The 22,892-nt window shown below is 40.3% G+C and overlaps 1 protein-coding gene across 11 annotated transcripts in view; it reads right to left on the reverse strand.

Moving 5' to 3' along the window:
• RTN4 (reticulon 4) overlaps nt 1–22,892 on the reverse strand; it is a 56,044-nt gene that overhangs the window by 11,994 nt on the left and 21,158 nt on the right. For 6 of the 11 annotated variants that reach the window (XR_012158285.2, XM_073339285.1, XM_073339284.1 and 3 more), the window contains one exon: nt 222–429. Coding sequence is in view for 9 of the 11 variants with exons in the window: in XM_073339285.1 (XP_073195386.1) it covers nt 222–429 (208 nt within the window). In the remaining 2 variants the exon portion in view is untranslated. The other 5 variants (XM_073339291.2, XM_073339293.1, XR_012158286.2 and 2 more) reach the window with 5 other exon arrangements.

Here is a 22,892-nt window from a genome sequence, read left to right on the forward strand (position 1 = left end):
TTTGTGTCCATTCTATGAAATTATTTTGTGAAAATACCAATTATGTTTGAGAGTAGCTACAGTTGAGAGAGAGAGAGAGAGAGAGAGAGAGAGATTGTACAGTATTGAGGCTGTTTTACATTGCCATGCACTGGTACAGTATATATATATTCAAATGTAGTTAGCTGCATCTGTAGTGATAATCCGACAAACATGTACTTTGTATTAAAGAAAAACCTCACCTAAATGGGTGGCCTTCATCGGACTTCTGGATTGCCTGGATAACTCCCTTGTATATCCTGAAGCTGATCGTCACAGAAAGAAGGGCCAAGGCAATGTAAGCTGTCACACTCACAATGCTGAATACTGTTAATGAAAGCAGCAGGAACAAGCTGGCACCAAACACCACTCCTGTCTTCTTAATGTCTCGCCAGTAAAGGAGGTCAACAACTAAAAGTTAAAAGGTCTGAAATTAGAATACAAGACCTCTTACATCCATATGACAAGTGTACATTTGTTTTATCTGAATATTACATCTTAAATAATTGAACCCAATATCTCATATTTCTACATTATTAAAAGTTTATAATTATAAACAATAAGCATTCTGAGAAGAGTTGGAACTGGTTTTACACTAGACTCTGGATTATTGGAATTACCCAAAATGCATTTGCTAAAATTCAAGGGCAGTTCTACCCTGAAAAGAGACTACATCAAAATGAAATCTTAATTAATCTGCTCTTCGTGAGCATTCTGAGTCACACTTGCTCACAACAGTGACAAGTTTTTACTGCTTTTTACTCCTGTACCTCTGTGCACCCAACAGCTAAAAGAAAGATTCTGTTTTTCTTGAGGCTAATCAACAGAATTGTTTGCTGAATTGGAAACCACTACACCCGTGTAAACCCAATGAAGGCAAGTGCACAGATATCACCGAGGGCAGCATTTTAAGACAGTGGGGCTGGTTACACAAATATAACTGAAGGCATAATTGGGCTTGCAAAACCTTTTCTATTGGTGATGATGCTGATGCAAAGTTAGGAACAATCATGGAAATGTAGGGCTGGAAGGGACCTCAGGAGAACCCAGTTTGATTTCCAGTCAAAGCTAAATTTGCAAGCCAATGATGCGCAAAATGTTTATTTGTAAACTGAGCATATATTTTCTATATAACCATAGAAACACATGATGCCATTTTTAGTATTACTGTTCAGACTAATTGCTCTTTGCGTAAATCTTTGGCCACTGGGTTAAAATATCAAGTTTCCTCTTTCTGGGTTTGAGTCTGATGCATTTTTAAGTGAAGTATCACAGATTTAGTGAGAACCTCCATTGTAGCATGCAGGAGTATTTGATCTAACCAGGTTTTATACACTTCTCAATGCTATGTAATGGGAAACGTCATGGGTGAGTTTTGAGTTGCCTAACTTTATAGCTGATTTCTTGGGCGTGGGGGGCAGGGGTTCTCTTCCACATCATCACTCTCCATCAATAGTGATTATGTAAAATTTATTAGATACAGAGCTCAATATAAGAGGGTAAAAGAAAAAACCTTTATTAGCATTATAAATAATGTTAGCTAGTTATCCAGTCTTTTCAAAATGTGAAGCACTACTATGTTTATTATCTGTTCTAAAACCACTGGGACATCTGTTTATCTGCCTGAATTTGGTTATATTAAGCTTTATGTGAGCTTAGCACTCCAACAGCATCTTGTCTACCTTAAGAATTTTACTCTAACTACAAAACAACCACAATCCAGAATAAATCCGTATATTAATTCAAAACAAGATAAGCAGTTGAAATAACATTAGGTGGTATGTATAATCTGATGGAAATTTGTATGCACTAGCTTTAAATAATTATGTGCTACCTTAGGGCCAGATCCCGCTAATACCTGTGTAGACATAACTTTACTATCATACATAAAAAGCCAATAGAATTATTCATACAACTGCACACGCATAAGCAATTTTGGAACTGAAGCCTTCCTTTCAGCATTTTAAAATAATTTCAATACAAGATTTGAACTAATCAGCAGGTGGTGGAAAAACAAGAACTCTATGCTTTGAAACTTCTAAAAAAAACCTGACAATTTTCATATATGTACAATAGCTTCACTGTTATGATTTTTTTATTTTAAGATCTGCATTAATCGTATGTTATTGTCTCTTTATAGGGACAGTTTGTAACAGTGGTAAAGGACTACATCTGCACAGTTAAAAACAACAAATGTAATGGCAGTAATTCAGCAATCACGAAAATTCCCAGTAACATTCACTGGAAAGGTAGATATTCTAAAATTGGGGTAGTCCGTAAGGGTCCATCTGTATAGTGACTTCCAAAAAACTAGAGTCCTAGCTTCAAATACTTTGTTCCTTAATGACTGAAGATTGGTGACCTCAATCTACTCCCTTCCTTCATTTGGACCTGGAACTGTATTTGCATTTTACATTTCCCCCACATATACTCTGCCCTGTCCCATTCAAAATGAGAAATACCATATAAGCCCCAATGCTAATCCCACATGTATACTGTTTCATTTCATTTTTCAATAATGTAAACAATCTTGTAAAACAATTACAAAATTGAACTGTAACTTTTAGTCCATGTGGCTGAGAAAAGATAAAAGCTGCTTTAAATCCCCCCCCCCCCCCAAGACAAGGTAATTTAGAAAATCCAAACTGTATATTAGTGAAAACAGCCTGCTGGCTTTAAACACAGTATACTCACAAAAGGTAAACATACTCTGGGACACTCTGAACAGTATCCTTCCTTATGCTAATTGTGTTTGCTTAAATTTACATTGTCTAAACTACAATTACAGTCCTTCAATGTAAGTATTCCAGGCCTAATCTAAAGCAAGTGCAGCTGTCTACATATGGTAAGCATGAATTGTCATCTGGCACATCTAAAAATAGTACTGCTAGCATCCATGCCTCACATGCAGAACTCATCCAATTACATTTTGCCTTTAAAGCAAATGCAGTGATAAGAGGCTGATTGCTGAATTCTCTGAAGTCTTTTCTATCACAGGTTCTTATTTTTAAGGCTGAACAGTTTCAATAGCTGTTTTTGTGACAAAAACAAGCGCTTTTATATTTAATCTGAAAATCCTCTCCCAAAAAATAAATGAGCCACAAGAAACTGTTTTTGTCTTTTGAACAAATTAAAAGCCTCAGGATTCACAAGAGAGTTTTAAATTCATGTATATATATTAAAACAAAAAAGAACTAACCAATTTTGGCATCCATCTTGAGTTTGCCTGCATGCACCCAGATCTTGTACAGCTGACAAGCCAGAACCTTTTCACTTCCGGCTAGGGTATTCAAAGGTCAACTGATATACGCAACTGCCTGCCGCCTCACTACTACAGTTAGAAGCCTCACAGACTAACACAGAATGCTTTAAGCGTTCAGCCAATAGTTGTTTCTCCAGTAAGTCCTTGGAATGCAGTTAAAGTATTAAAAAAAAAAAAAAAAAAAAGATATTTGCAACAGAATCAGACAAGTAAACATTCTACATCTAGCATAAAAAAGATTTCAGGGCCAAATAAAGATTCTATATAGAAAAAAGGAAAGAACAAAGAAAGGACAAAATCCCATCTCATTTAAGAGACTTTAATGCATGAATCAGAAAACATTTCTCAAATACCCTCCTGTAGTCTAACAGTTAAGTTGAAATTTTTGATGACTGTTTCATTCAAATACCAGTTAAAAAAAAAAAAAAGTTCACAGCTGCAGACAACTACAATTTTTTGGCCTGATTTTACAATTGCTGGTGTACTAACATGGGAATCTATTAAGAAGCATTGAATATCTGCAGCTTTAACAGGCATCTATAGGGTGCAATATTTCTGTCAAATCAACCATCTACAATACGTATTATGATAGTACCTTATATGGGAAAATTCCTGTGAAGGTCTTATGTTAACCCTTACTATACCATCATTTTCCAGTAAGACAAATTAAAACAAATATATACATGACTTCCAAAATGTTATGTTTTCTGCTTAAAAGACCATTAGAAAAAAAACAGATGTAAAAAATAAAGCTGTTGTTTTTATTTAAACCAGGGGTATCCAAACAGGTTAGAGAACAAATATGACAGGGCCATTTGTGGGCTAGAAGCTTGGCCCTCTTCGTAATTTAGATTTTCTAGATACAAAAATCCTCTTTAGGCTTGGCTGCCTCATTCTGCTTCTGAGCAAGTACCACACAGGTCTTCAAAAATTGCAGCATCTTCTGTGAAAAGCATTAGGCAGTCAAAGCCAAGGAAGAGCTATCAGCAAGGGATCAAAGTAGCTACAAAACAGAGGCAGGCAAGAATGAAGAAGCATTCTTCCTCTGTGGGCTACTACACAGGATTTTGCAGGTTACTGAGGACTGTAAACTAAAGATCCTTGGTTAAACCAATATTTACCAACAAAACCATTCACAAAAACTTAAGCCAAGACAACAGTGACTGCAAGATGCTGGTGAGTTTTGCGACTGTACCAGAAAGAAACTGATCTCATTGCCCCTTTCACTGAAATGAAAGCCTTCAGTCTAGTGCTGCTCATATTTAAATTAAGGGATGGCTACATACATTTGCAAAATGTGTGCATTGATAATAGTTATGAGAGCACTCACTCTGGATTGTGTTATAACCTGATTTACTCCTGGCTCGAAACTGACTTTAAACCATGTAACAAAATCACGGTACATTTCAGATCTTTACAGTTCTGCGAGGATCTGTCTGTGTTACAATTACTAGGGAGTCAGAGGATCTAGCTACAACACAATTCCATAGATGAGATCTTATTCATCTTCCATAATGGGAATAAAGCAATCAAAAAAAGGGGGGGGGGGAGAAGAGGCTGGGGCAAGGGGAGGGATAGCTCAGTGGTTTGAGCATTTGCCTGCTAAACCCAGGGTTGTAAATTCAATCCTTGAGGGGGCCACTTAGGGATCTGGGGCAAAAATTGGAGATTGGTCCTGCTTTGAGCAAGGGGTTGGACTAGATGACCTCCTGAGATCCCCTCCAACCCTGATATTCTATGATTCTATGAATGTTACAGAAGACAGTTAAAGTCTCTTCTATACTGAAAGCTGGAACAGTGTTGTAACCAGATCCACAGCTCAAATGTAATTATAATGTAGACAGGCCTAAAAGAAGGTTGAGGGGAGATATGATTGCTCTCTAAAAATATATCAGAGGGATAAATACTGGAGAGGGAGAGGAATTATTTAAGCTCAGTACCAATGTGGACACAAGAACAAATGGATATAAACTGGTCACTGGGAAGTTTAGACTTGAAATTAGACGAAGGTTTCAAACCATCAGAGGAGTGAAGTTTTGGAATAGCCTTCCAAGGGAAGCAGTGGGGGCAAAAGATCTATCTGGCTTTAAGATTAAACTTGATAAGTTTATGGAGGAGATGTTATGATGGGATAACATGATTTCGGTAATTAATTGATCTTTAAATATTCATGGTAAATAGGCCTAATGGCCTGTGATGAGATGTTAGATGGGGTGGGATCTGAGTTACCCAGGAAAGAATTTTCTGTAGTATCTGGCTGGTGAATCTTGCCCGTATGCTCAGGGTTTAGCTGATCACCATATTTGGGGTCGGGAAGGAATTTTCCTCCAGGGCAGACTGGAAGAGGCCCTGGAGGTTTTTCACCTTCCTCTGTAGCATGGGGTACAGGTCACTTGCTGGAGGATTCTCTGCTCCTTGAAGTCTTTTAACCACGATTTGAGGACTTCAATAGCTCAGATATAGGTGAGAGGTTTTTTGCAGGAGTGGGTGGGTGAGATTCTGTGGCCTGCGTTGTGCAGGAGGTCGGACTAGATGATCATAATGGTCCCTTCTGACCTTAGTATCTATGAACCTATGAATATGGTTAAAGTATGGCTTGGTCCAATCAGCTCCACCCTGTTGACCTCTGACCTTGTCTCACGTCCCATGATTGATTTTAAGATTGCTGTAAGTGGAATGACACCATAGGGGTATACTCAAAATTTTGTAGTGTAGACTGGCCCTTCTACTATGGGCTTATCTACTCAGGCACATCCAGGAAATTAACTAATGGTGTGAATTTGAAGTGGATACATTAAACTGCAGCAAATCCCTGGTGAACACCCTCATTCAGAATTCAAGTGAATTAACACTACTTTAATTCTGAAGTGGCATCCACATGGGGATTTAATGTGGTTCAATGAATCATCTTCAAATTAACACCTTTAGTTAATTCAGATTAATTTTCCTGCCTGTTCCCATGTAGGCAAGCCCTGAGAAGCAGCACTACAGTCATGGACATTTGCTTTGAGAGCACTGTAAAGTCAAAGAGCCATATTTCTCCCAGAGCTCATTGCAGGGATCAAAAGGAGGCAATCTGCCCTGCTCAGGGGCTGCTGGGTCTCCAAAATGTTATGTTTTCTACTTAAAAGACCCTTAGGAAAAAAACAGATGTAAAAAATAAAGCTGCTGTTTTAATTTAAACCAGGGGTATCCAAACAGGCTAGAGAACAAATATGATGTCCTAAAGTGCACCATACTGCTGGCCCATGGGGCCACTGCAAGGCATAATATATTCAGGACATAAGAATACTCTGGCCATGCCTCCTCCTTTCCCTTATCTTACTCCTGGGGGAATTCTGTAACAATAACAGAACACTGGAAAGAACCCAAAGAACACTGGAAACCCACCATAATTACTAGACTATTCCAAAACTGGAAGGCAAATACTACCTGAAAAATACATGTATTCATGAGACAATGTACCACCTTTTTCTCTCATTTCAAGATTAGTAGTGACTGGACGTCTAACATAGTGAATGCCAGTGAAAACGAGGTAGGATCAGTGGCTAAAATAGGGAAAGAACAAGTTAATTACTTAGATTAGGTTAGATATCTTCAGGTCACCAGGGACAGATGAAATACATCCTAGAATACTCAAGGAGCTGACTGAAGAGATAACAGATCCATTAGCGATTATCTTCAACAAGTCATGGAAGATGGGAAGAGATTCCAGAGGACTGGAAAAGGGCAAATATAGTGCCGATCTATAGAAAGGGAAATAAGGACAACGTGGGGAATTACAGATCAGTCAGCTTAACTTCAGTACCCAGAAAGATAATGAAAAAAATAATTAGGCAATCAATTAGCAAACACCTAGAAGATGATAAGGTGATAAGTAACAGTCAGCATGGATTTGTCAAGAACAAATTATGTCAAACCAACCTAATAGCTTTCCTAGACAGGGTAACAAAGCCTGGTAGATAGAGGGGAAGCGGTAGATATGGTATATCTTGACTTTACTAAGGCTTTTGATACTGGCTCACATGACCACCTCATAAACAAACTAGGGAAATATAACCTAGGCGGAGCTATTATAAGGTGGGGGCATAACTTGCTGGAAAACCATTTCAAGAAAGTAGTTATCAGTGATTCACAATCAAGCTGGAAGAGGATGACGAGTGGGGTCCCACAGGAATCAGTTCCTGGGTCCAGTTCTGTTCAATATCTTCATCAATTATTTAGATAATGGCATAGAGAGTACACTTACAAAGTTTGTGGACGATACCTACCAAGCTGTGGGAATTTTGGGGGGAAAGACGTTTCCAAGCGGGCTCTTTCCCGGTTATATTTGTTAGACGCTTGGTGGTGGCAGCAATAAAGTCCAGGGACAAAAGGTAAAATAGTTTGTATCTTGGGGAAGTTTTAACCTAAGCTGGTAAAAATAAGCTTAGGGGGTTTTTCATGCAGGTCCCCTCATCTGTACCCTAGAGTTCAGAGTGGGGAAGGAACCTTGACAGCCAGTTATAAAAATAGTCAAACTTGGACATACCAGTACCAAGCTTAACAGGGCCCCTTAAGAAGTTATTTCTGAGTATGTAGATCTAAAAAGCTTATCAACAGGACAAAATCTGAAGCTCACACATACAAATAGGACTTAAATTCTTACAGAGTACTTCTAAATGATTCAGAAAGAGTCAGAAGGGTGATTGCAGATTGGTGGTTACTGGACAAAGGTCACACTATTTTAAACTCAACTACTTATCTAAAACTATTGTAGATTATGCTGGCAAATTCTGAAAGTTAGTCATAAAAATACTTATTTGTGATCCAGTAAGAGAGATTGTAAACAATCAATGTTTTTAAGCATACAATATAAATAGACTATAACAAGAGAAAGTCTGGTGTACTGTGCTTCCACCTAGTGTTCATTAAATGAGTAAATTACATGGGTGCTAAGATGGCTTCCCAATATGTCAACCTCTTCATGGGCCACCTTGAAGAAGAATTTCTGGACAAATGCACCATGAAACCAATGATATATCTGAGATACATCAATGATATTTTCATCCTCTGGACAGAGGACCTAAACAGATTTCCATCACTATCCATTAAACTCTCTCTAAAACACCCCCACACTAACATCAACTTCATGGACACCATGATCAGCTTCAATGATGGTACCCTACAGACAACTATGCATAGGGCCCTACCAAATTAATGGCCATGAAAAACGCATCACGGACCATGAAATCTGGTTTCCCCCCATGAAATCTTGTCTTTTGTGTCCTTTTACCCTATACTATACAAATTTCACAGGGGAGACCAGTGTTTCTCAAATTGGGGTCCTGACTCGAAAGGGAGTTGCAGGGCTGGGGCCACACGGTTATTTTTGGGGGGGATAGAGGGTCACAGTATTGCCATTCTGCGCTGCCTTCAGAGCTGGGTGGCTGGGGAGTAGTGACTGCTAACTGAGGGCCCACCTCTGCAGGCAGCAGCACAGAAGTAAGGGTGGCAATACCATAGTATGCCATCCTTACTTCTGCACTGCTGCTGGCAGCGGTGCTAAGAGCAGCGGTACCGCAACCCCCCTACAATAACCTTGCAAACTCACACACAACTCTTTTTTGGGTCAGGACCCCTACAAGTACAACACTGTGAAATTTCAAATTTAAATTGATGAAATCATGAAATTTATGATTTTTTAAGTCCTATGACAGTGAAACTGACCAAAATGGACTGTGAATTTGGTAGGGCCCTACCTATACACAAGAAACACACAGACCACCACATCTACCTTCACGGATCCAGTAACAAGCCCAAACACACCAAGAAATCTGTTATCTACAGTCAAAAGAACAGGAGTACTTGTGGCACCTTAGAGACTAACAAATTTATTAGAGCGTAAGCTTTCCTGGGCTACTTAAGGAAATAGATTCAACATGTGTAATGACCCAGCCACTCCCAGTCTCTCATTACACATATTGAATCTATTTCCTTAAGTTAAGTATCCTCACACCTTCTTGTCAACTGTCTAAATGGGCCATCTTGATTATCACGACAAAAGTTTTTTTCTCCTGCTGATAATAGCTCATCTTAACTAATTAGCCTCTCACAGTTTATATGGTAACTTCCAACTTGTGTGTGTGTGTGTGTGTGTGTGTGTGTGTATGTGTATATATATCTTCTTACTATATGTTCCATTCTGTGCATCCAATGAAGTGGGCTGTAGTCCACGAAAGCTTATGCTTAAATAAATTTGTTAGTCTCTAAGGTGTCACAAGTACTCCTGTTCTTTTTGCGGATACAGACTAACAAGGCTGCTACTCCGAAACTTACCTTAGTGCCTGACTGTAGATATCACAGATTATGCTTCAAGAAGGAAGTCTGGGATGTACACCTTACACTCAAAACTGCCTTCCCCAAATAAGGACACTCCCCCAAAGTAGATTGCATCATGGAATGAGTCACCCAAATACCCCAAAAGAATCTGCTTCAATACAGTAATAAAACCCTCTCCAACCACACACCTCTAGTTGTCACCTACCACCCTACACTGGAACCCATACAGCATATCATCAAACTTTCAACCCATACTGGGAACCACACCCTGAAATAAATCTTTTCCTTGAACCTCCTCTTCCGGCCTTCAAACAACCCTCCAACATATCCAAGCTCATCATCAGAAGCAAGCCAGATCAGGACCCACCAACTCAAAGCAGCATCAGACCCTGCCAGAACAGATGCAAAACCTGCAGACATAGCTTCACTGCTATGATCATCAACATCCCCCACAACACAAGTCTCAAGATCCATAGGTCCTACACTTGCCTATCACATGCGGTGTACCTTATCCAGTGCACTAAATGCCCAAACAATTGTGTGGGTGAAACTAGACAATCACTATGCTCTTGAATGAACTCACAAAGAAAAATGATAAAAAACAAGAACACCTTATCATCTGTGGGTGAACACTTTTCGCAAAGCCATCACTCTGTATCTGACCTCTCAGTTTTCATCCTCAAAGGAAACCTGCACAACACTCTCAAAAGACAAGCCTGAGAACTTAAATTCTTAACTTTGCTAGACACTAAAAACATGGACTGAACAGAGATATTGGATTTATGGCTTATTACAATAATCTATAACACATTTAACTCCTCCCTCCTCCAGTTATTTTTCCCCTTTCCCCTATATGACTGGAGAGGTGTTAACAGGCCTTGAACGGTCCCTGTGACACTGCACTCCATATGTTTAGGGAAATATGCTTATGAATGTGAATATAATATAACTGGAATATGCTTCATGCAAAAGGTCTCTTTATAAGCTTTGTAATCATACCTTACAATCTACTGAGTGTGTTCATCCTATTTGTATGAATGTATCATTCTTGTATCTGAAGCTACAAATATAAAGTATTACTCTGAAGTCCTGTTGTAATTATGCAAAGATTGGGCCATTAATGGTGGTTTAGAATCTTGATGGCTCCCATTGACTGGGACAATTGGTTGTAAATGGCTCTGTTTACTTGTAAGCCTTTCTGTGTTCCTGTGAGTCAGGCTGGAAAGAATGGAGACTTGGGGCCTCACAGGACATGTGACCATGTCACTGAAATCCATCTTAAACCTGGTGCTTTTCCATTTAGAAGGACGGGTGGGGGTCCAGAGACAAAAGATTCCCGCCTTGTGCCAAAGTTATAAAAGGGGGTGGAACAGAACAAAGGGGGCTGCAATCATGAGAAATCCCCTAGCTACCACCTGAGCTGGAACAAGGGCTGTACCCAGGGGAAGGATTGTGCCCAGACTGGGAAGGCGTCAAGTCTGTGATAGAAGCTTATTGAAATATCTGAGGGTGAGGTTTTATCTGTAAACAGATGCTTAATGTATTAGCTTTAGACTTGCATGTTTTGTTTTATTTTGCTTGGTAACTTACTTTGTTCTGTTATTTCTTGAAACCACTTAAAGCCTACTTTTTATACTTAATAAAATCACTTTTGTTTATTAACCCAGAGTAAGTGATTAATACCTGGAGGAGCAAACAGCTGTGCATCTCTCTCTATCAGTGTTATAGAGAGCAGACAATTTATGAGTTTACCCTGTATAAACTTTATACAGAGTAAAACGGATTTATTCGGGGTTTGGATCCCATTGGGAACTGGGTGCCTGGGTGCTGGAGATAAGTGACTTGCTGAGCAGTTTTTGGTTAAAGTCTGCAGCTTTGGGGGTGTGGACCAGACCTGGGTCTGTGTTGCAGCAGACTAGCATGGCACCCCCACAAGGCAGGGTTCTGGAGTCCCAAGCTGGCAGTGGAAAACGAGCTCAGAGGTAATTTCAGCACGTCAGGTGACAGTCCCAAGGGGGACTCTGTGACCAAACCTGCCAAAGTCCCTTAAAATGTGTGTTAATTACTTAGGCTAAACAATATATGCCATCCTGCCTTTAGCTGCAACACTGAGTACATTTTCCAGACTTGAAGAGCTCTGTGTAAACTTGAAAGCTTGTCAATAAAAGGTATTACTGCACCTACCTTGTCTCTCTAGAATCTTGAGACCAACACAGCATAGATTACACTTCACACAGGCACATTTAACCTCATTAAATTTGATTGCTTTAACAATTAACAGGACTTAAAAACTTTGAAAGCAACATATTGGTTAAATCAGGGCTGCATTGACATTTGTGCGGTACACACTGAACCAAGCTATTCCGTGCTATGCTATGTAGGACTGCAAAAATCTAACCAGCTAAGATATTTGCAGTGTGTCATACAAGCTATTTTTCTTTTTTAAATATTTTTTGTTACTTTGTATTGGTCATCATTTATTCCTTTTACTCTAGACCTTTAGCATTTTTACATACTTCACCATGTCTTACAACTTTAAAAAAAATTATGCTACAAGTCTGTTTTACTGAAAAATAACCACAGTTTAGCTTAATAAAAATGTTAAATAAATAGCAAATACCCTTATCTTTCCAACTGCTCAGCTGACTGTCCATCTCTCCTCACGATCTACTCTCCAGCTGTGATTATCAATTATGCATACCAATAGCTGCAATTGGAGAAATCTACAGTCTGAAATATGAAACATCAGTTTCCCCAGAGGTCTGCAGTCTTGTCTGCTGCACAACTGCAGCAGGACCTAAGTCACATGACTGTCTTCTGGGTGTGGAGCAGACTGACGCAGTGCAATCTGTAACTAAGCTACCAATACTCCAGCACTAATTCTTCAGTTCAATCTCCATAGTTCTGCAAACATTTCCTTGCTGGTAGTACCACACAGAACGAAGGGAGTCGGGGAGGTAGGGAAAGGAATCTCCAGTGCAAAGGAAATCAGCTTTTCCTCAAAGCAGCTAGGCTAAACTTGAAATGTATCAATACTACAACATTACATACAGGCTTTTGCAACAAAGCTAAACTACCTCAATCTTGCTTTTTTGTCACATTGCCAGAGGTTATAAAATTCATGCTCACAGCAAGACTTCACCAGATAAACTTAAAATGGTTTGCTCGTACGAAAAAATGGAAAGATGAAAGTTTATATTTACATTTCTACAAAATCGATCTTTCCCTTCCCCCCACCTATGCAGATTTCTGACACAGCTTGCATGAAAATCTCAGTCATCTTGTTATATTTATAACCTTAATTTTTTTGTCAACTATATATTTCATTTTCCTTGGGAAGGTAGGAAACCTGAAGTGCTTTATCATTCTGTCTACACCTCTAATGAAGTAGTTAAGAAGCGCATAAAGAGACTGAAGGAAATCTCAATAACAGAAATACCTCCCAATAACCTTAATCCTTAAAAACAGCTTGACTCATTCTTTATTCACACCTTATTTACTCCTGGGGGAATTGTGCACCTAAAATTAAAAATTCTGCAAAATTCTACATATTTTATTTGTCGAAAAAACATAGTATAATCATACCAATTTCCATTATTTTCGTGGTTCATTTCAAAATACCCGTCAGCAAGTATGTCTGTAACAATACAGACAACAAAAAAGATTCAGGAAATATTTTTTGACAAATAGATTCCTTGCTAGGCATATTAATAGAGAACTTTGAGTAATAATTCATTTAAACTTCAATACAGACCCATATTTCCCGCCCCCCTCAGAAGCAGTGCAAAGGCTTGGGAGAGTCAGAGGTAATGGAGGAGCTGAGGGAGAGGGAAATAATTGCCGGGAAGGAGCCTGGGTGTGAACTTGGAGGGTTGTTGGGTTGGCATTCAGCCCCTGCCCCCCCCACTGTGTTCCTGCACTCATCTCCCATTCAGGCCCCACCCCAGTCTGTCCCACCCCCAGCCCTTCTGAACCCAACCTGTGACCCTCCAGCAGCCCCATGTGTCCCACGCTGTCCATTCCCCCATATCCTGTGCTTCCTAACCCAGCCTGTTCTCTTCCCTATCCACAGCTGGGGCTGCTGCTGGGCAAGAGCAGCAGCTTTCTGTCCTGGCACCACAGCAGCCCATGGTGGGCAAAAAATGTAACTGCAGCACTTTTCTGCGGAAAAAAAAAATTCTGTGGGGCACATGAATTCTGTGTGTGCGCAGTGATGCAGAATTCCCCAGGAGTACTTAATGCAGAAGTATTAGCATAAAAACGTTTTTCCTACTAAATATAAACAATCTTAGATCCAGTTATTTTACTAGCATGCAGAGATGCTCATGATTTTATCATATTTTGAGTTATTCTTAAAGCCCCCAATCCAGGAATCACAAATCTGAATTTTCAAAATGAGTTTCCAGCCCTAATGGATGTGCAGAAGTGCTTGAAAACATGACACAAATATAACCTAAAGACTCAAAATCCAGAAGAATCCCAAATATTTTAAAAATCTCATTTTTGGGGGGCCTGAGTCATGATTTCTGAGTACTTGGGTTTATCAATACTGAGCATGCCAAAAAGTTCCCCAATGCTGTCTAGAAACATAGCCAAGACTTGATGTGTCATATTATAAACACAAACCAGAAAGAGAAGTTCCTAAAATGATATCAAAGTGTGCTCTTGTGGCTGGTGCTAAATTAATGATTTGCATCTTAATACTCAGCTTCCTCTGCCGAATGTGTAAATCTCTCGTATTGTAAAATGTTATCTTGCACAGACCTTTACAGTGATTTGCACTCAGTTACTACGAATAAAATGCCTCTTGACTTTAGGTTTGCATCTGTTGTTTTAGACTTAATAGGTGTAACAGACATCTAAATGTTATTCACTTTAAAAATTACCATAACCTTTATGTTCACAGCTATATACATTTCCTCAGATCTTATCTTTAGATTTTATGGCACTTTAGTCTTATTTTAGAAAGTTTTATTTGACTATAAATACAGTGAATGCAAAAAAATTTGAAAGTTGGCTTCCCCCGCTTAAACTGTAACTGAATGTAGGCTGGTTACTACCAAAATGAGCTTTACCATCTTTTCCCGTTTTCCTCTCACTTGAGATGAACTCCATTAAAAACCACCCAAAACTGACTCCTTGTTGAGCTTGACATGCATGGTTGGGCAACAGCTTCTCTTCAACACTCAGGAACATTAGTCACCAACCAGCACACAGATTTTGCTGTTACTGAAGCTCTAGACCAACTCTCTTTTTAGCCTGGAAGAAGGTAATTCCTAAATTCTTGCTTTCTGAAGATATAATTTTTTGTTGTTATTGCTATGTAAGAGCTAGGTACTATTATTATTATTTAAATGGTTTAACTCTTAATTATGATAAAGCTGTACTCACTTTAGTGTCCATACAATTATTTATTTTCTGCTGCTGACACCTACCCTTCTTGCCTACAGTAATTTAGAACAGATATAACTTTATTAGTCATTTAAAATTAATAAACAAACCCTGATGCTGTAGGTATCTCTTGTAGCCAGTGGTAAAATTCTTGTAAGTGTACAATTAAAATCTGTCCCTTTTTCTCTCTTGTTCTTTGTGTTTTAATACACACACACACACACACGATACAAAGAGCATACTAGGTACACTAGAAGTCACTATTGCTTCGTTAGCCTCCTGGACAGATCCTTCTCACCTCCCTACCCCTGTACTCAGATCTCTTCCTTTATTCTCTACATGTACAATATTTATTCCTCCTTCTCTGTGCAGTCATTTAGTCTAAATGCTCTGTACAGTCAAATCTGTGCCCCTCAGTAATTACTAATTTCAGGCAGCCACAATTTAGGGTGGGATTCTTACAAAGCATTCTGCATTGCCCTAACTCTACTCCCACTGAAGTTAATGGTAAAATGCCCACTGAATTCTCTGAAACAGAGTTAGACCAACACTCAGTGCTTATGAAAATCCAAATGTTAATGTACACATGACCAAAAACTCTACAGCTTCTCAATAATCCTGCAACTACAGAATATTAATAAAGAGGCCTAAAGACCAGGCAGTGGTCTAGCCTTCTGCCTCTGGACAACTGGGATCCAAAATCTGTTTGGTTATCTAAATTAAGTCCTTAATGAAACTGTCTAACATTACGAGACTATTTATCACAAAAGCCAGCATAAGGGGAAGCTGCTTCTCAGGAGAGACCAAAGAGTGGAATAGCAGGGGTGATGCAGGCTGAAGTGAACTACCACAGAACTTGACTGCATAATGCTAAGTAATAGGCACTACTACTGGTCTCATTTCATAATTAAAATTCACAAAGTTTTCCATCCATAAGGAAATTCTGCAGATTTGTACACTCCGAACAGTTTCAATGGAAAACACTTCTTCTGCTTCTTCATCTTAACTGGGAAGTGTCCCTTCTCCTTTCAGCCAGTAGTAGAGGCAAGATAAGACAAACTGAACAGCACTTAGAGCACAAAAATTTAATCAGGATTGACTTAATGTAAAATGTATTTCTGAAAGAAATTTTGAAGCCTCTTCAGAGTTAGCTTTCTTTCATTGATGGTACTACACAGGTGCAGGGCTGCTCTTTATGTTTGACTGCGCTACAGACTTGAGTATTTGAAATCAATGGAGATGAATATCTGGATAATGTGGATACAAAGTAACATTTAGTTATTTCTCTTGCTTTGAGCTTCATATAAAATGATTTGGTTTTTAGTTATAGACTTGCACAAGGCAAGTATCATACTAATGCTCTCATTATGTAAAAACAGATATTTCATGATTTTTAACACAGAATCGGAGTGCATGTGCAACAGTTCAACAGCCTTTTTGGATTGCTGTTTAGTACTTTGATTTAGTCTCCAAATTAAGTTTTACTTCCTATGGACCAATATAATGGAGATTGAAGTGCTGGTATGCTGGCAGCATTTCGTCTAAACTATATCCACATGCACTTGGCCGGGTTTGAGTTCACAAACAAGACACTCATACAAACCTATAAAAGCACTGAAATTCTTAGCTGGAAGTTAAACCAAAACATTTTCAGAAACTGGTGCTTAAATTAGGAACCTAAATAAGTGGTCTGATTTCCAGAAGTGCAGAAAACCCACATCTCCCACTGACTTTCATCTGGGATTTATGATATTCCATACTTTTGTATGTTGTGTGTTTGGGGGACAGGAGGGCAGAAAGATTAAAAAAATTACAAACAATAACATCACTTAAGGGTAACACTACTGGCATATGAGTATTTTTCATAAAACTATGCAAGTAAAAGCAGGTATTATTCAAATACACAGAGGGGTGAATGAAGTTTGGGAAACGGAAGAGGATCAAGAAATGTAATGGGCTTTTCATTCCTAACTTCAAAGAGCATTTCAGATAAAGAAAGAAAAACAAAGCTATTTGACAATATCCTATTGAACTGCTCTGCTTAGGAGTTTGTCATGCCTTTGTACAGTACTGTGTTGGTTGAAAAATATCCACTAAATTACCCTTTTCATTTACAAACACTAGGTGGCACCAAAAGCCTCACCTACAGATATTCCTCTCAATGCAATTGTTATATACTTAAGTTTCTGAAAGCGTGAACTGCACGGGGAGATTTTGGCAAACCAGTAAAGTGCCTGAAACCACTATTGCTTATTGCTAAAAACAGCCGAATCAGCAGGCCGTAAAATGGCCGTGCAGCAGCCTTAGCATAACCAAGGTGCCACAGAAAGGGCAGCTTGACCCCACGTCCTTCCTGACAAGAAGTGTGTTGAAATTGCTGATACACGCATTTTAGAAGAACAGGACGCTTGTCCATGTGCCCTCAGGAATGTGTCTGACAGGGCCTCCAGACATGCAAACTCTGAAAAAAACACACCTGGTTAATCGATGACCAGAAGGAAACCTCTTGCTTGACCTTTGAAACTGCTTCCTTAATAAGTTTTCTTTATGTGACATGTCATTGTATTACTAATATATAAATTAGGGGGGGGAAGTTTGAGTTAGCTGGGAGAGTTTGGGAGGGTTTTTTCAGGAATTCTCCCCTGGATACATCTTGTGGTCCCCACCGGAAGACAGAAGATTAGGCTACCGGAAGGCTGCCGCTGTGCCACTCGAGAGCCACACTCAGCTTCGGTAATTATCGAGGGTTGGGGGTGTTTTACTAATCTGTTGCGGACGTGTGTAAGTGCTTGAGACTAAATAAAGTTTAGTTGTAAGTGAAAGCACTCTTGTGTTGTCCTGTTTGTGCCAGCCATCTATCAGTCGGCCGGCCATGTTTCTCCTGATTTATTTCCTGACACCACCTTGCACAGAGTAAAAGTTACCAAGAGCTTTGGGTTGAAAGAACCCCGGGTAACAGATCAAATACATACTAAGAATTATGGATCAGACATTGTTTGACAATTATAGAAAACTACCCAGGGATTTGCTGGGCAGCGTTAATTCAACTTACCTGCACTAAAATGGAACGATAATAAAAAATTAAAAAGACAGATAGCTTTAAAATGTACTCTATTTGAGCAATGGACTTCACAATATTTAATCAATTTGTAACCCATTAAAGGGTTCCATGTAGTACAATGTGGTCCAGGGATATCAAGAGTAATTGGCAGAAACAGGAAGACTGAATAACATGGAAATGAACAGTTCTGAACGACATCAAGCACCTTAACATGAAATGGGAAGATTTGGAGAGATGGGGAAAGCAGTGGACATGATCTATCTTGACTTTAGCAAAGCTTTTGATATGGTCTCCCACAGTATTCTTGCCAGCAAGTTAAAAAAGTATGGATTGGATGAATGAACTGTAACCGTGGTTCTCAAACTTTTGGACCGGTGACCCCTTTCACATAGCAAGCCTCTTGAGTGCGATCCCCCCTTATACATTAAAAACACTTTTAATATATTTAATATCATTATAAATGCTGGAAGCAGAGCATGGTTTGGATTGGAGGCTGACAGCTTGTGACCCCCCATGTAAAAACCTCATGACCCCCTGTGGGGTCCCAAGCCCCAGTTGAAGAACCCGTGGACTATAAGGTGGATAGAAAGTTGGCTAGATTGTCGGGCTCAACGGGCCGTGATCAACGGCTCGATGTCTAGTTGGCAGCCGGTATCAAGCAGAGTACCCTAGGGGTCAGTCCTGGGACCGGTTTTGTTCAACATCTTTATTAATGATCTGGATGATGGGATGGATTGCACCCTCAGCAAGTTTGCAGATGATTCTAAGCTGGGGGAAGAGGTAGATATGCTGGAGGGAAGGGATAGGTTCGAGAGTGACCTAGACAAATTGGAGGATTGGGCCAAAAGAAATCTGATGCGGTTCAACAAGGACAAGTTCAGAGTCCTGCATTTAGGAAGTAGGAATCCCATACACCGCTACAGGCTAGGGACTGACTGGCTGAGCAGCAGTTCTGCAGAAAAGGACCTGGGGATTACAGTGGACGAGAAGCTGGATATGAGTCAGCAGTGTGCCCTTGTTGCCAAGAAGGCCAATAGCATATTGGGCTGTATTAGCAGGAGCATTGCCAGCAGATTGAGGGAAGTGATTATTCCCCTCTATTCGGCACTGGTGAGGCCACCTCTGAGTATTGCATCCAGTTTTGGTCCCCCCACTACAGAAGGGATGTGGACAAATTGGACAGAGTCCAGTGGAGAGCAACAGAAATGATCAGGGGGCTTGGGCACATGACTTACGAGGAGAGGCTGACGGAACAGGGTTTGTTTAGTCTGCAGAAGAGGAGAGTGATGGGGGATTTGATAGCAGCATTCAACTACCTGAAGGGGGGTTCCAAAGAGGATGGAGCTCGGCTGTTCTCAGTGGTGGCAGATAACAGAACAAGGAGCAACGGTCTCAGGTTACAGTGGGGGAGGTCTAGGTTGGATATTAGAAAACACTATTTCACTAGGAGGGTGGTGAAGCACTGGGTAACCTACGGAGGTGGCAGAATCTCCATCCTTAGAGGTTTCTAAGGCCTGGCTTGACAAAGCCCTGGCTGGGATGATTTAGTTGGTGGTGGTCCTGCTTTGAGCAGGGGGTTGGACTAGATGACCTCCTGAGGTCTCCTCCAACCCTAATCTTCTATGATTCTATGACGGGCAGTTGACAGGAAAGGATGGCAAATGTGGGTAGCCCAATGTGCAGCAAAGCATGGGATGGACTAAGTTATTTCATGGATTGGCATGGGTGAACAAGAGAAAATGTGCAAGGAGTTCACAAACCCTTTGAAGAAATGTTGGCAGTGTAAAAGTGTGTATTAAGCAACACCAGTTTAATTGAACTTTTAGCTTCAGATCTGAGTATTAGCCTTGAACCAATTAATTTCTTCATTTCTTAGGACCTATGGTTCATCACTGCTGCAGCATCACTGATTAGACCAAAGGTGGAAGCACCAGTCCAAGCACAGGCATAACCATTGCTTCGACAAGGTCGTGAACCTCAGATCCTTTTGCTAGCCTAGAAACATACGTGGGCGTATATATTAAGTGCTTTGGTTCAAGAAGATTCTTACCACAACTATTCACATACAATTTTAAAGTAAATGGTTTTAGAACCAACAGGGTTATAGCTTCTGTGGCACTTAACGACACCTACATCTTCACACAGACAACAACAAACAGGAACTGCAAGACAGCAAAAGAAAAGAAAAAAAAAAGAGCACAGCGCATTGACTAATAAGAAACTAGAGAGAAATTTAAGCTGCACATTTTTCTGAATCCACATTCTCATCAATTTGAAAACTGATGAAAGATGGATTTTTGGAAACCAGAAAACGGTAAAAGTAATTTTGTCAACAAATTGCCTCCAGGTTCCAACAATCTATAACTATCTTTCCTATAAACTGACAGGTCTCAAGAAAATATCACATTAGCTTTAAGACAAGTGGGAACAAATACAAATTGCTGCAATAGCCTTTTTACCTCAGTACCTTAGTGTGCACTAATCTTGGAAGAAAGATGTTTTTCCTCCTCTAAAATAATGTAGCATGTCATTTTTATTAATGACCATGGCACAAAAAGTAAGTGTGCTAATAAAATTTGTGGATGACACAAAGTTGGGAGATATTGCCAATACAGAAGAGGACAAGGATATCATACAAGAAGATCTGGCCAACCTTGAAAACTAGAGTAATAGAAATGGGATGAAATTTAATAGTGCAGAGTCATGCATTTAGGGACTAACAACAAGAATTCTTGCTATAAGCTGGGGACATATCAGTTGGAAGCGACAGTGGAGGAGAAAGACCATGGTGTATTGGTTGATGAGAGGATAACTATGAGCAGCCAAATGTGATGCGACCATGAAAAAGGCTACTACAATCTTAGGATGCATCAGGCAAGGCACTGGTGGGACCTCATCTAGAGCACTGTCTGCAATTCTTGTCTCCCATGTTTAAGATGAATACAAACTTGAACAGGTGCAGAGAAGGGCTACTAGGATGATCCAAGGAATGGAAAACTTACCTTATGAGCGGAGACTCAAAGAGCTTGGCTTATTTAGCCTAACCAAAATAAGGCTGAGGGGAGATATGATTACTCTCTATAAATATATCAGAAGGAGGAAGAGGAGTTATTTAAATTAAGTGCCAATGTGGACACAAGAACAAATGGTTATAAACCGGCTATCAACAAGTTTAGGTTCGAAATTAGATGAAGGTTTCTAACCACCAGAGGAAAGAAGTTCTGGAACAGCCTTCCAAAGGGAATAGTGGGGACAAAAAAATAAAATAACTGGCTTCAAGACTGATAACTTGATGGAGTATGAGGCGACTGCCCACAATAGCACGTAGCCAATCTGCAACAGCTAGCAGAAAATATCTCTAGTGGCTGGTGATGGGATACTAGATGGGAAGGGCTCTGAGTTACTACAGAGAATTCTTTCCCACGTGTCTGGCTGGTGGGTCTTGCCCCCATGCTTAGGGTTTGACTGCCATATTTGGGGTTGTGAAGGAATTTTCCCCCAGGTCAGATTGATGGAGGCCTTAGGGGGATTTTCACCTTTCTCTGCAGCATGGGGCCTGGGTCACTTGCAGATTTAAACTAGTATAAATGGTGGATTCTCTGTGACTTAAAGTCTTTAAATTATGATTTGAGGATTTCAGAAATTCAGCCAGAGGTTATGGGTAAGGCTCCATGTTTGTCACGGATTCTGTGACTTTCCATCACCTCCGTGACTTCTGCAGCGGCCGGTGCACCTAAGCAGCTCAGGCAGCCCCAGGCCAGGTTCATCAGCCACTGCTGGGGCAGTCTTAGGGGCTCCCCCCGCTTCCCAGCAGCAGGAATTTGGGTGGGGGGGCTCAGGATTGGGGTGCGGTGCTTACCCGCAGCTCCCATTGACCACAGTTCCCAGCCAAAGGGAGCTGCAGAACCGGGGCTTGGGGTGGAGCAGAGGCAGCATGTGGAGCTAGGGTCGCCTCTTCCCAGGAGCCAGGTACGGAGCCTGCTTCAGGCCCCCCAGACTCCTCCCCCAGCACCTGCATCTTCCCCTGTGCTGCACCCCCGAACACTCACGGTGCCCCCCCCAACCAACTGTGGGGGGCCCCCAGGCCACGCCTCCCACCCCAGCACCCACGGCGCCCCCTCCTGAACCGCCCCTCCCCCCAAGTTTTAGTCAGGGGTATATATAAAAGTCATGGACAAGTCACGGGCTGCAAATTTTTGTTTACTGCCCGTGACTTGTCCATGACTTTTACTAAAAGTACTCGTGATTAAAACATAGCCTTAGTTATGGGTCTATTACAGGAGAGTGTGGGTGAGGTTCTGTGGCCTGCAACGTGCAAGAGGTCAGACCAGATGGTCATGATGGTCCCTTCTGGCGTTAAAGTCTAGGAATCTATTACCAATGTGCTTTAAAAGGTTCTTGTTCAAAATAATAACTTTTTTTTTAAACAGATGATAGCTTCCCTGAGTTCAAATGATGAGAAACTAGTTTCAAGAAAAATGCCCAGAGAGGTCAACTGGTATTGGATGTGAAGTCTTCATAAAACAGCAAAGGAACACTTTGTAATAATATAAATACAGCTATACTAAGTGGCAACAGGATCCGGAAAGGAAAAGAAAAGATCTTTCTGTTTATTTTAGAGAAATAGCAGCAACTTTTAGGAAGGAAAAAGTCTGCATTTAATTTTAGAATGTTGTGTAATTTTAAATTGTAAGCTCTTGAAGTAGAATCATAGAATCATAGAATATCAGGGTTGGAAGGGACCCCAGAAGGTCATCTAGTCCAACCCCCTGCTCAAAGCAGGACCAATTCCCAGTTAAATCATCCCAGCCAGGGCTTTGTCAAGCCTGACCTTAAAAA

The sequence above is a fragment of the Lepidochelys kempii genome, chromosome 3 (genome assembly GCF_965140285.1).
Source record: "Lepidochelys kempii isolate rLepKem1 chromosome 3, rLepKem1.hap1, whole genome shotgun sequence".
Taxonomy (NCBI): Eukaryota; Metazoa; Chordata; order Testudines; family Cheloniidae; genus Lepidochelys; species Lepidochelys kempii.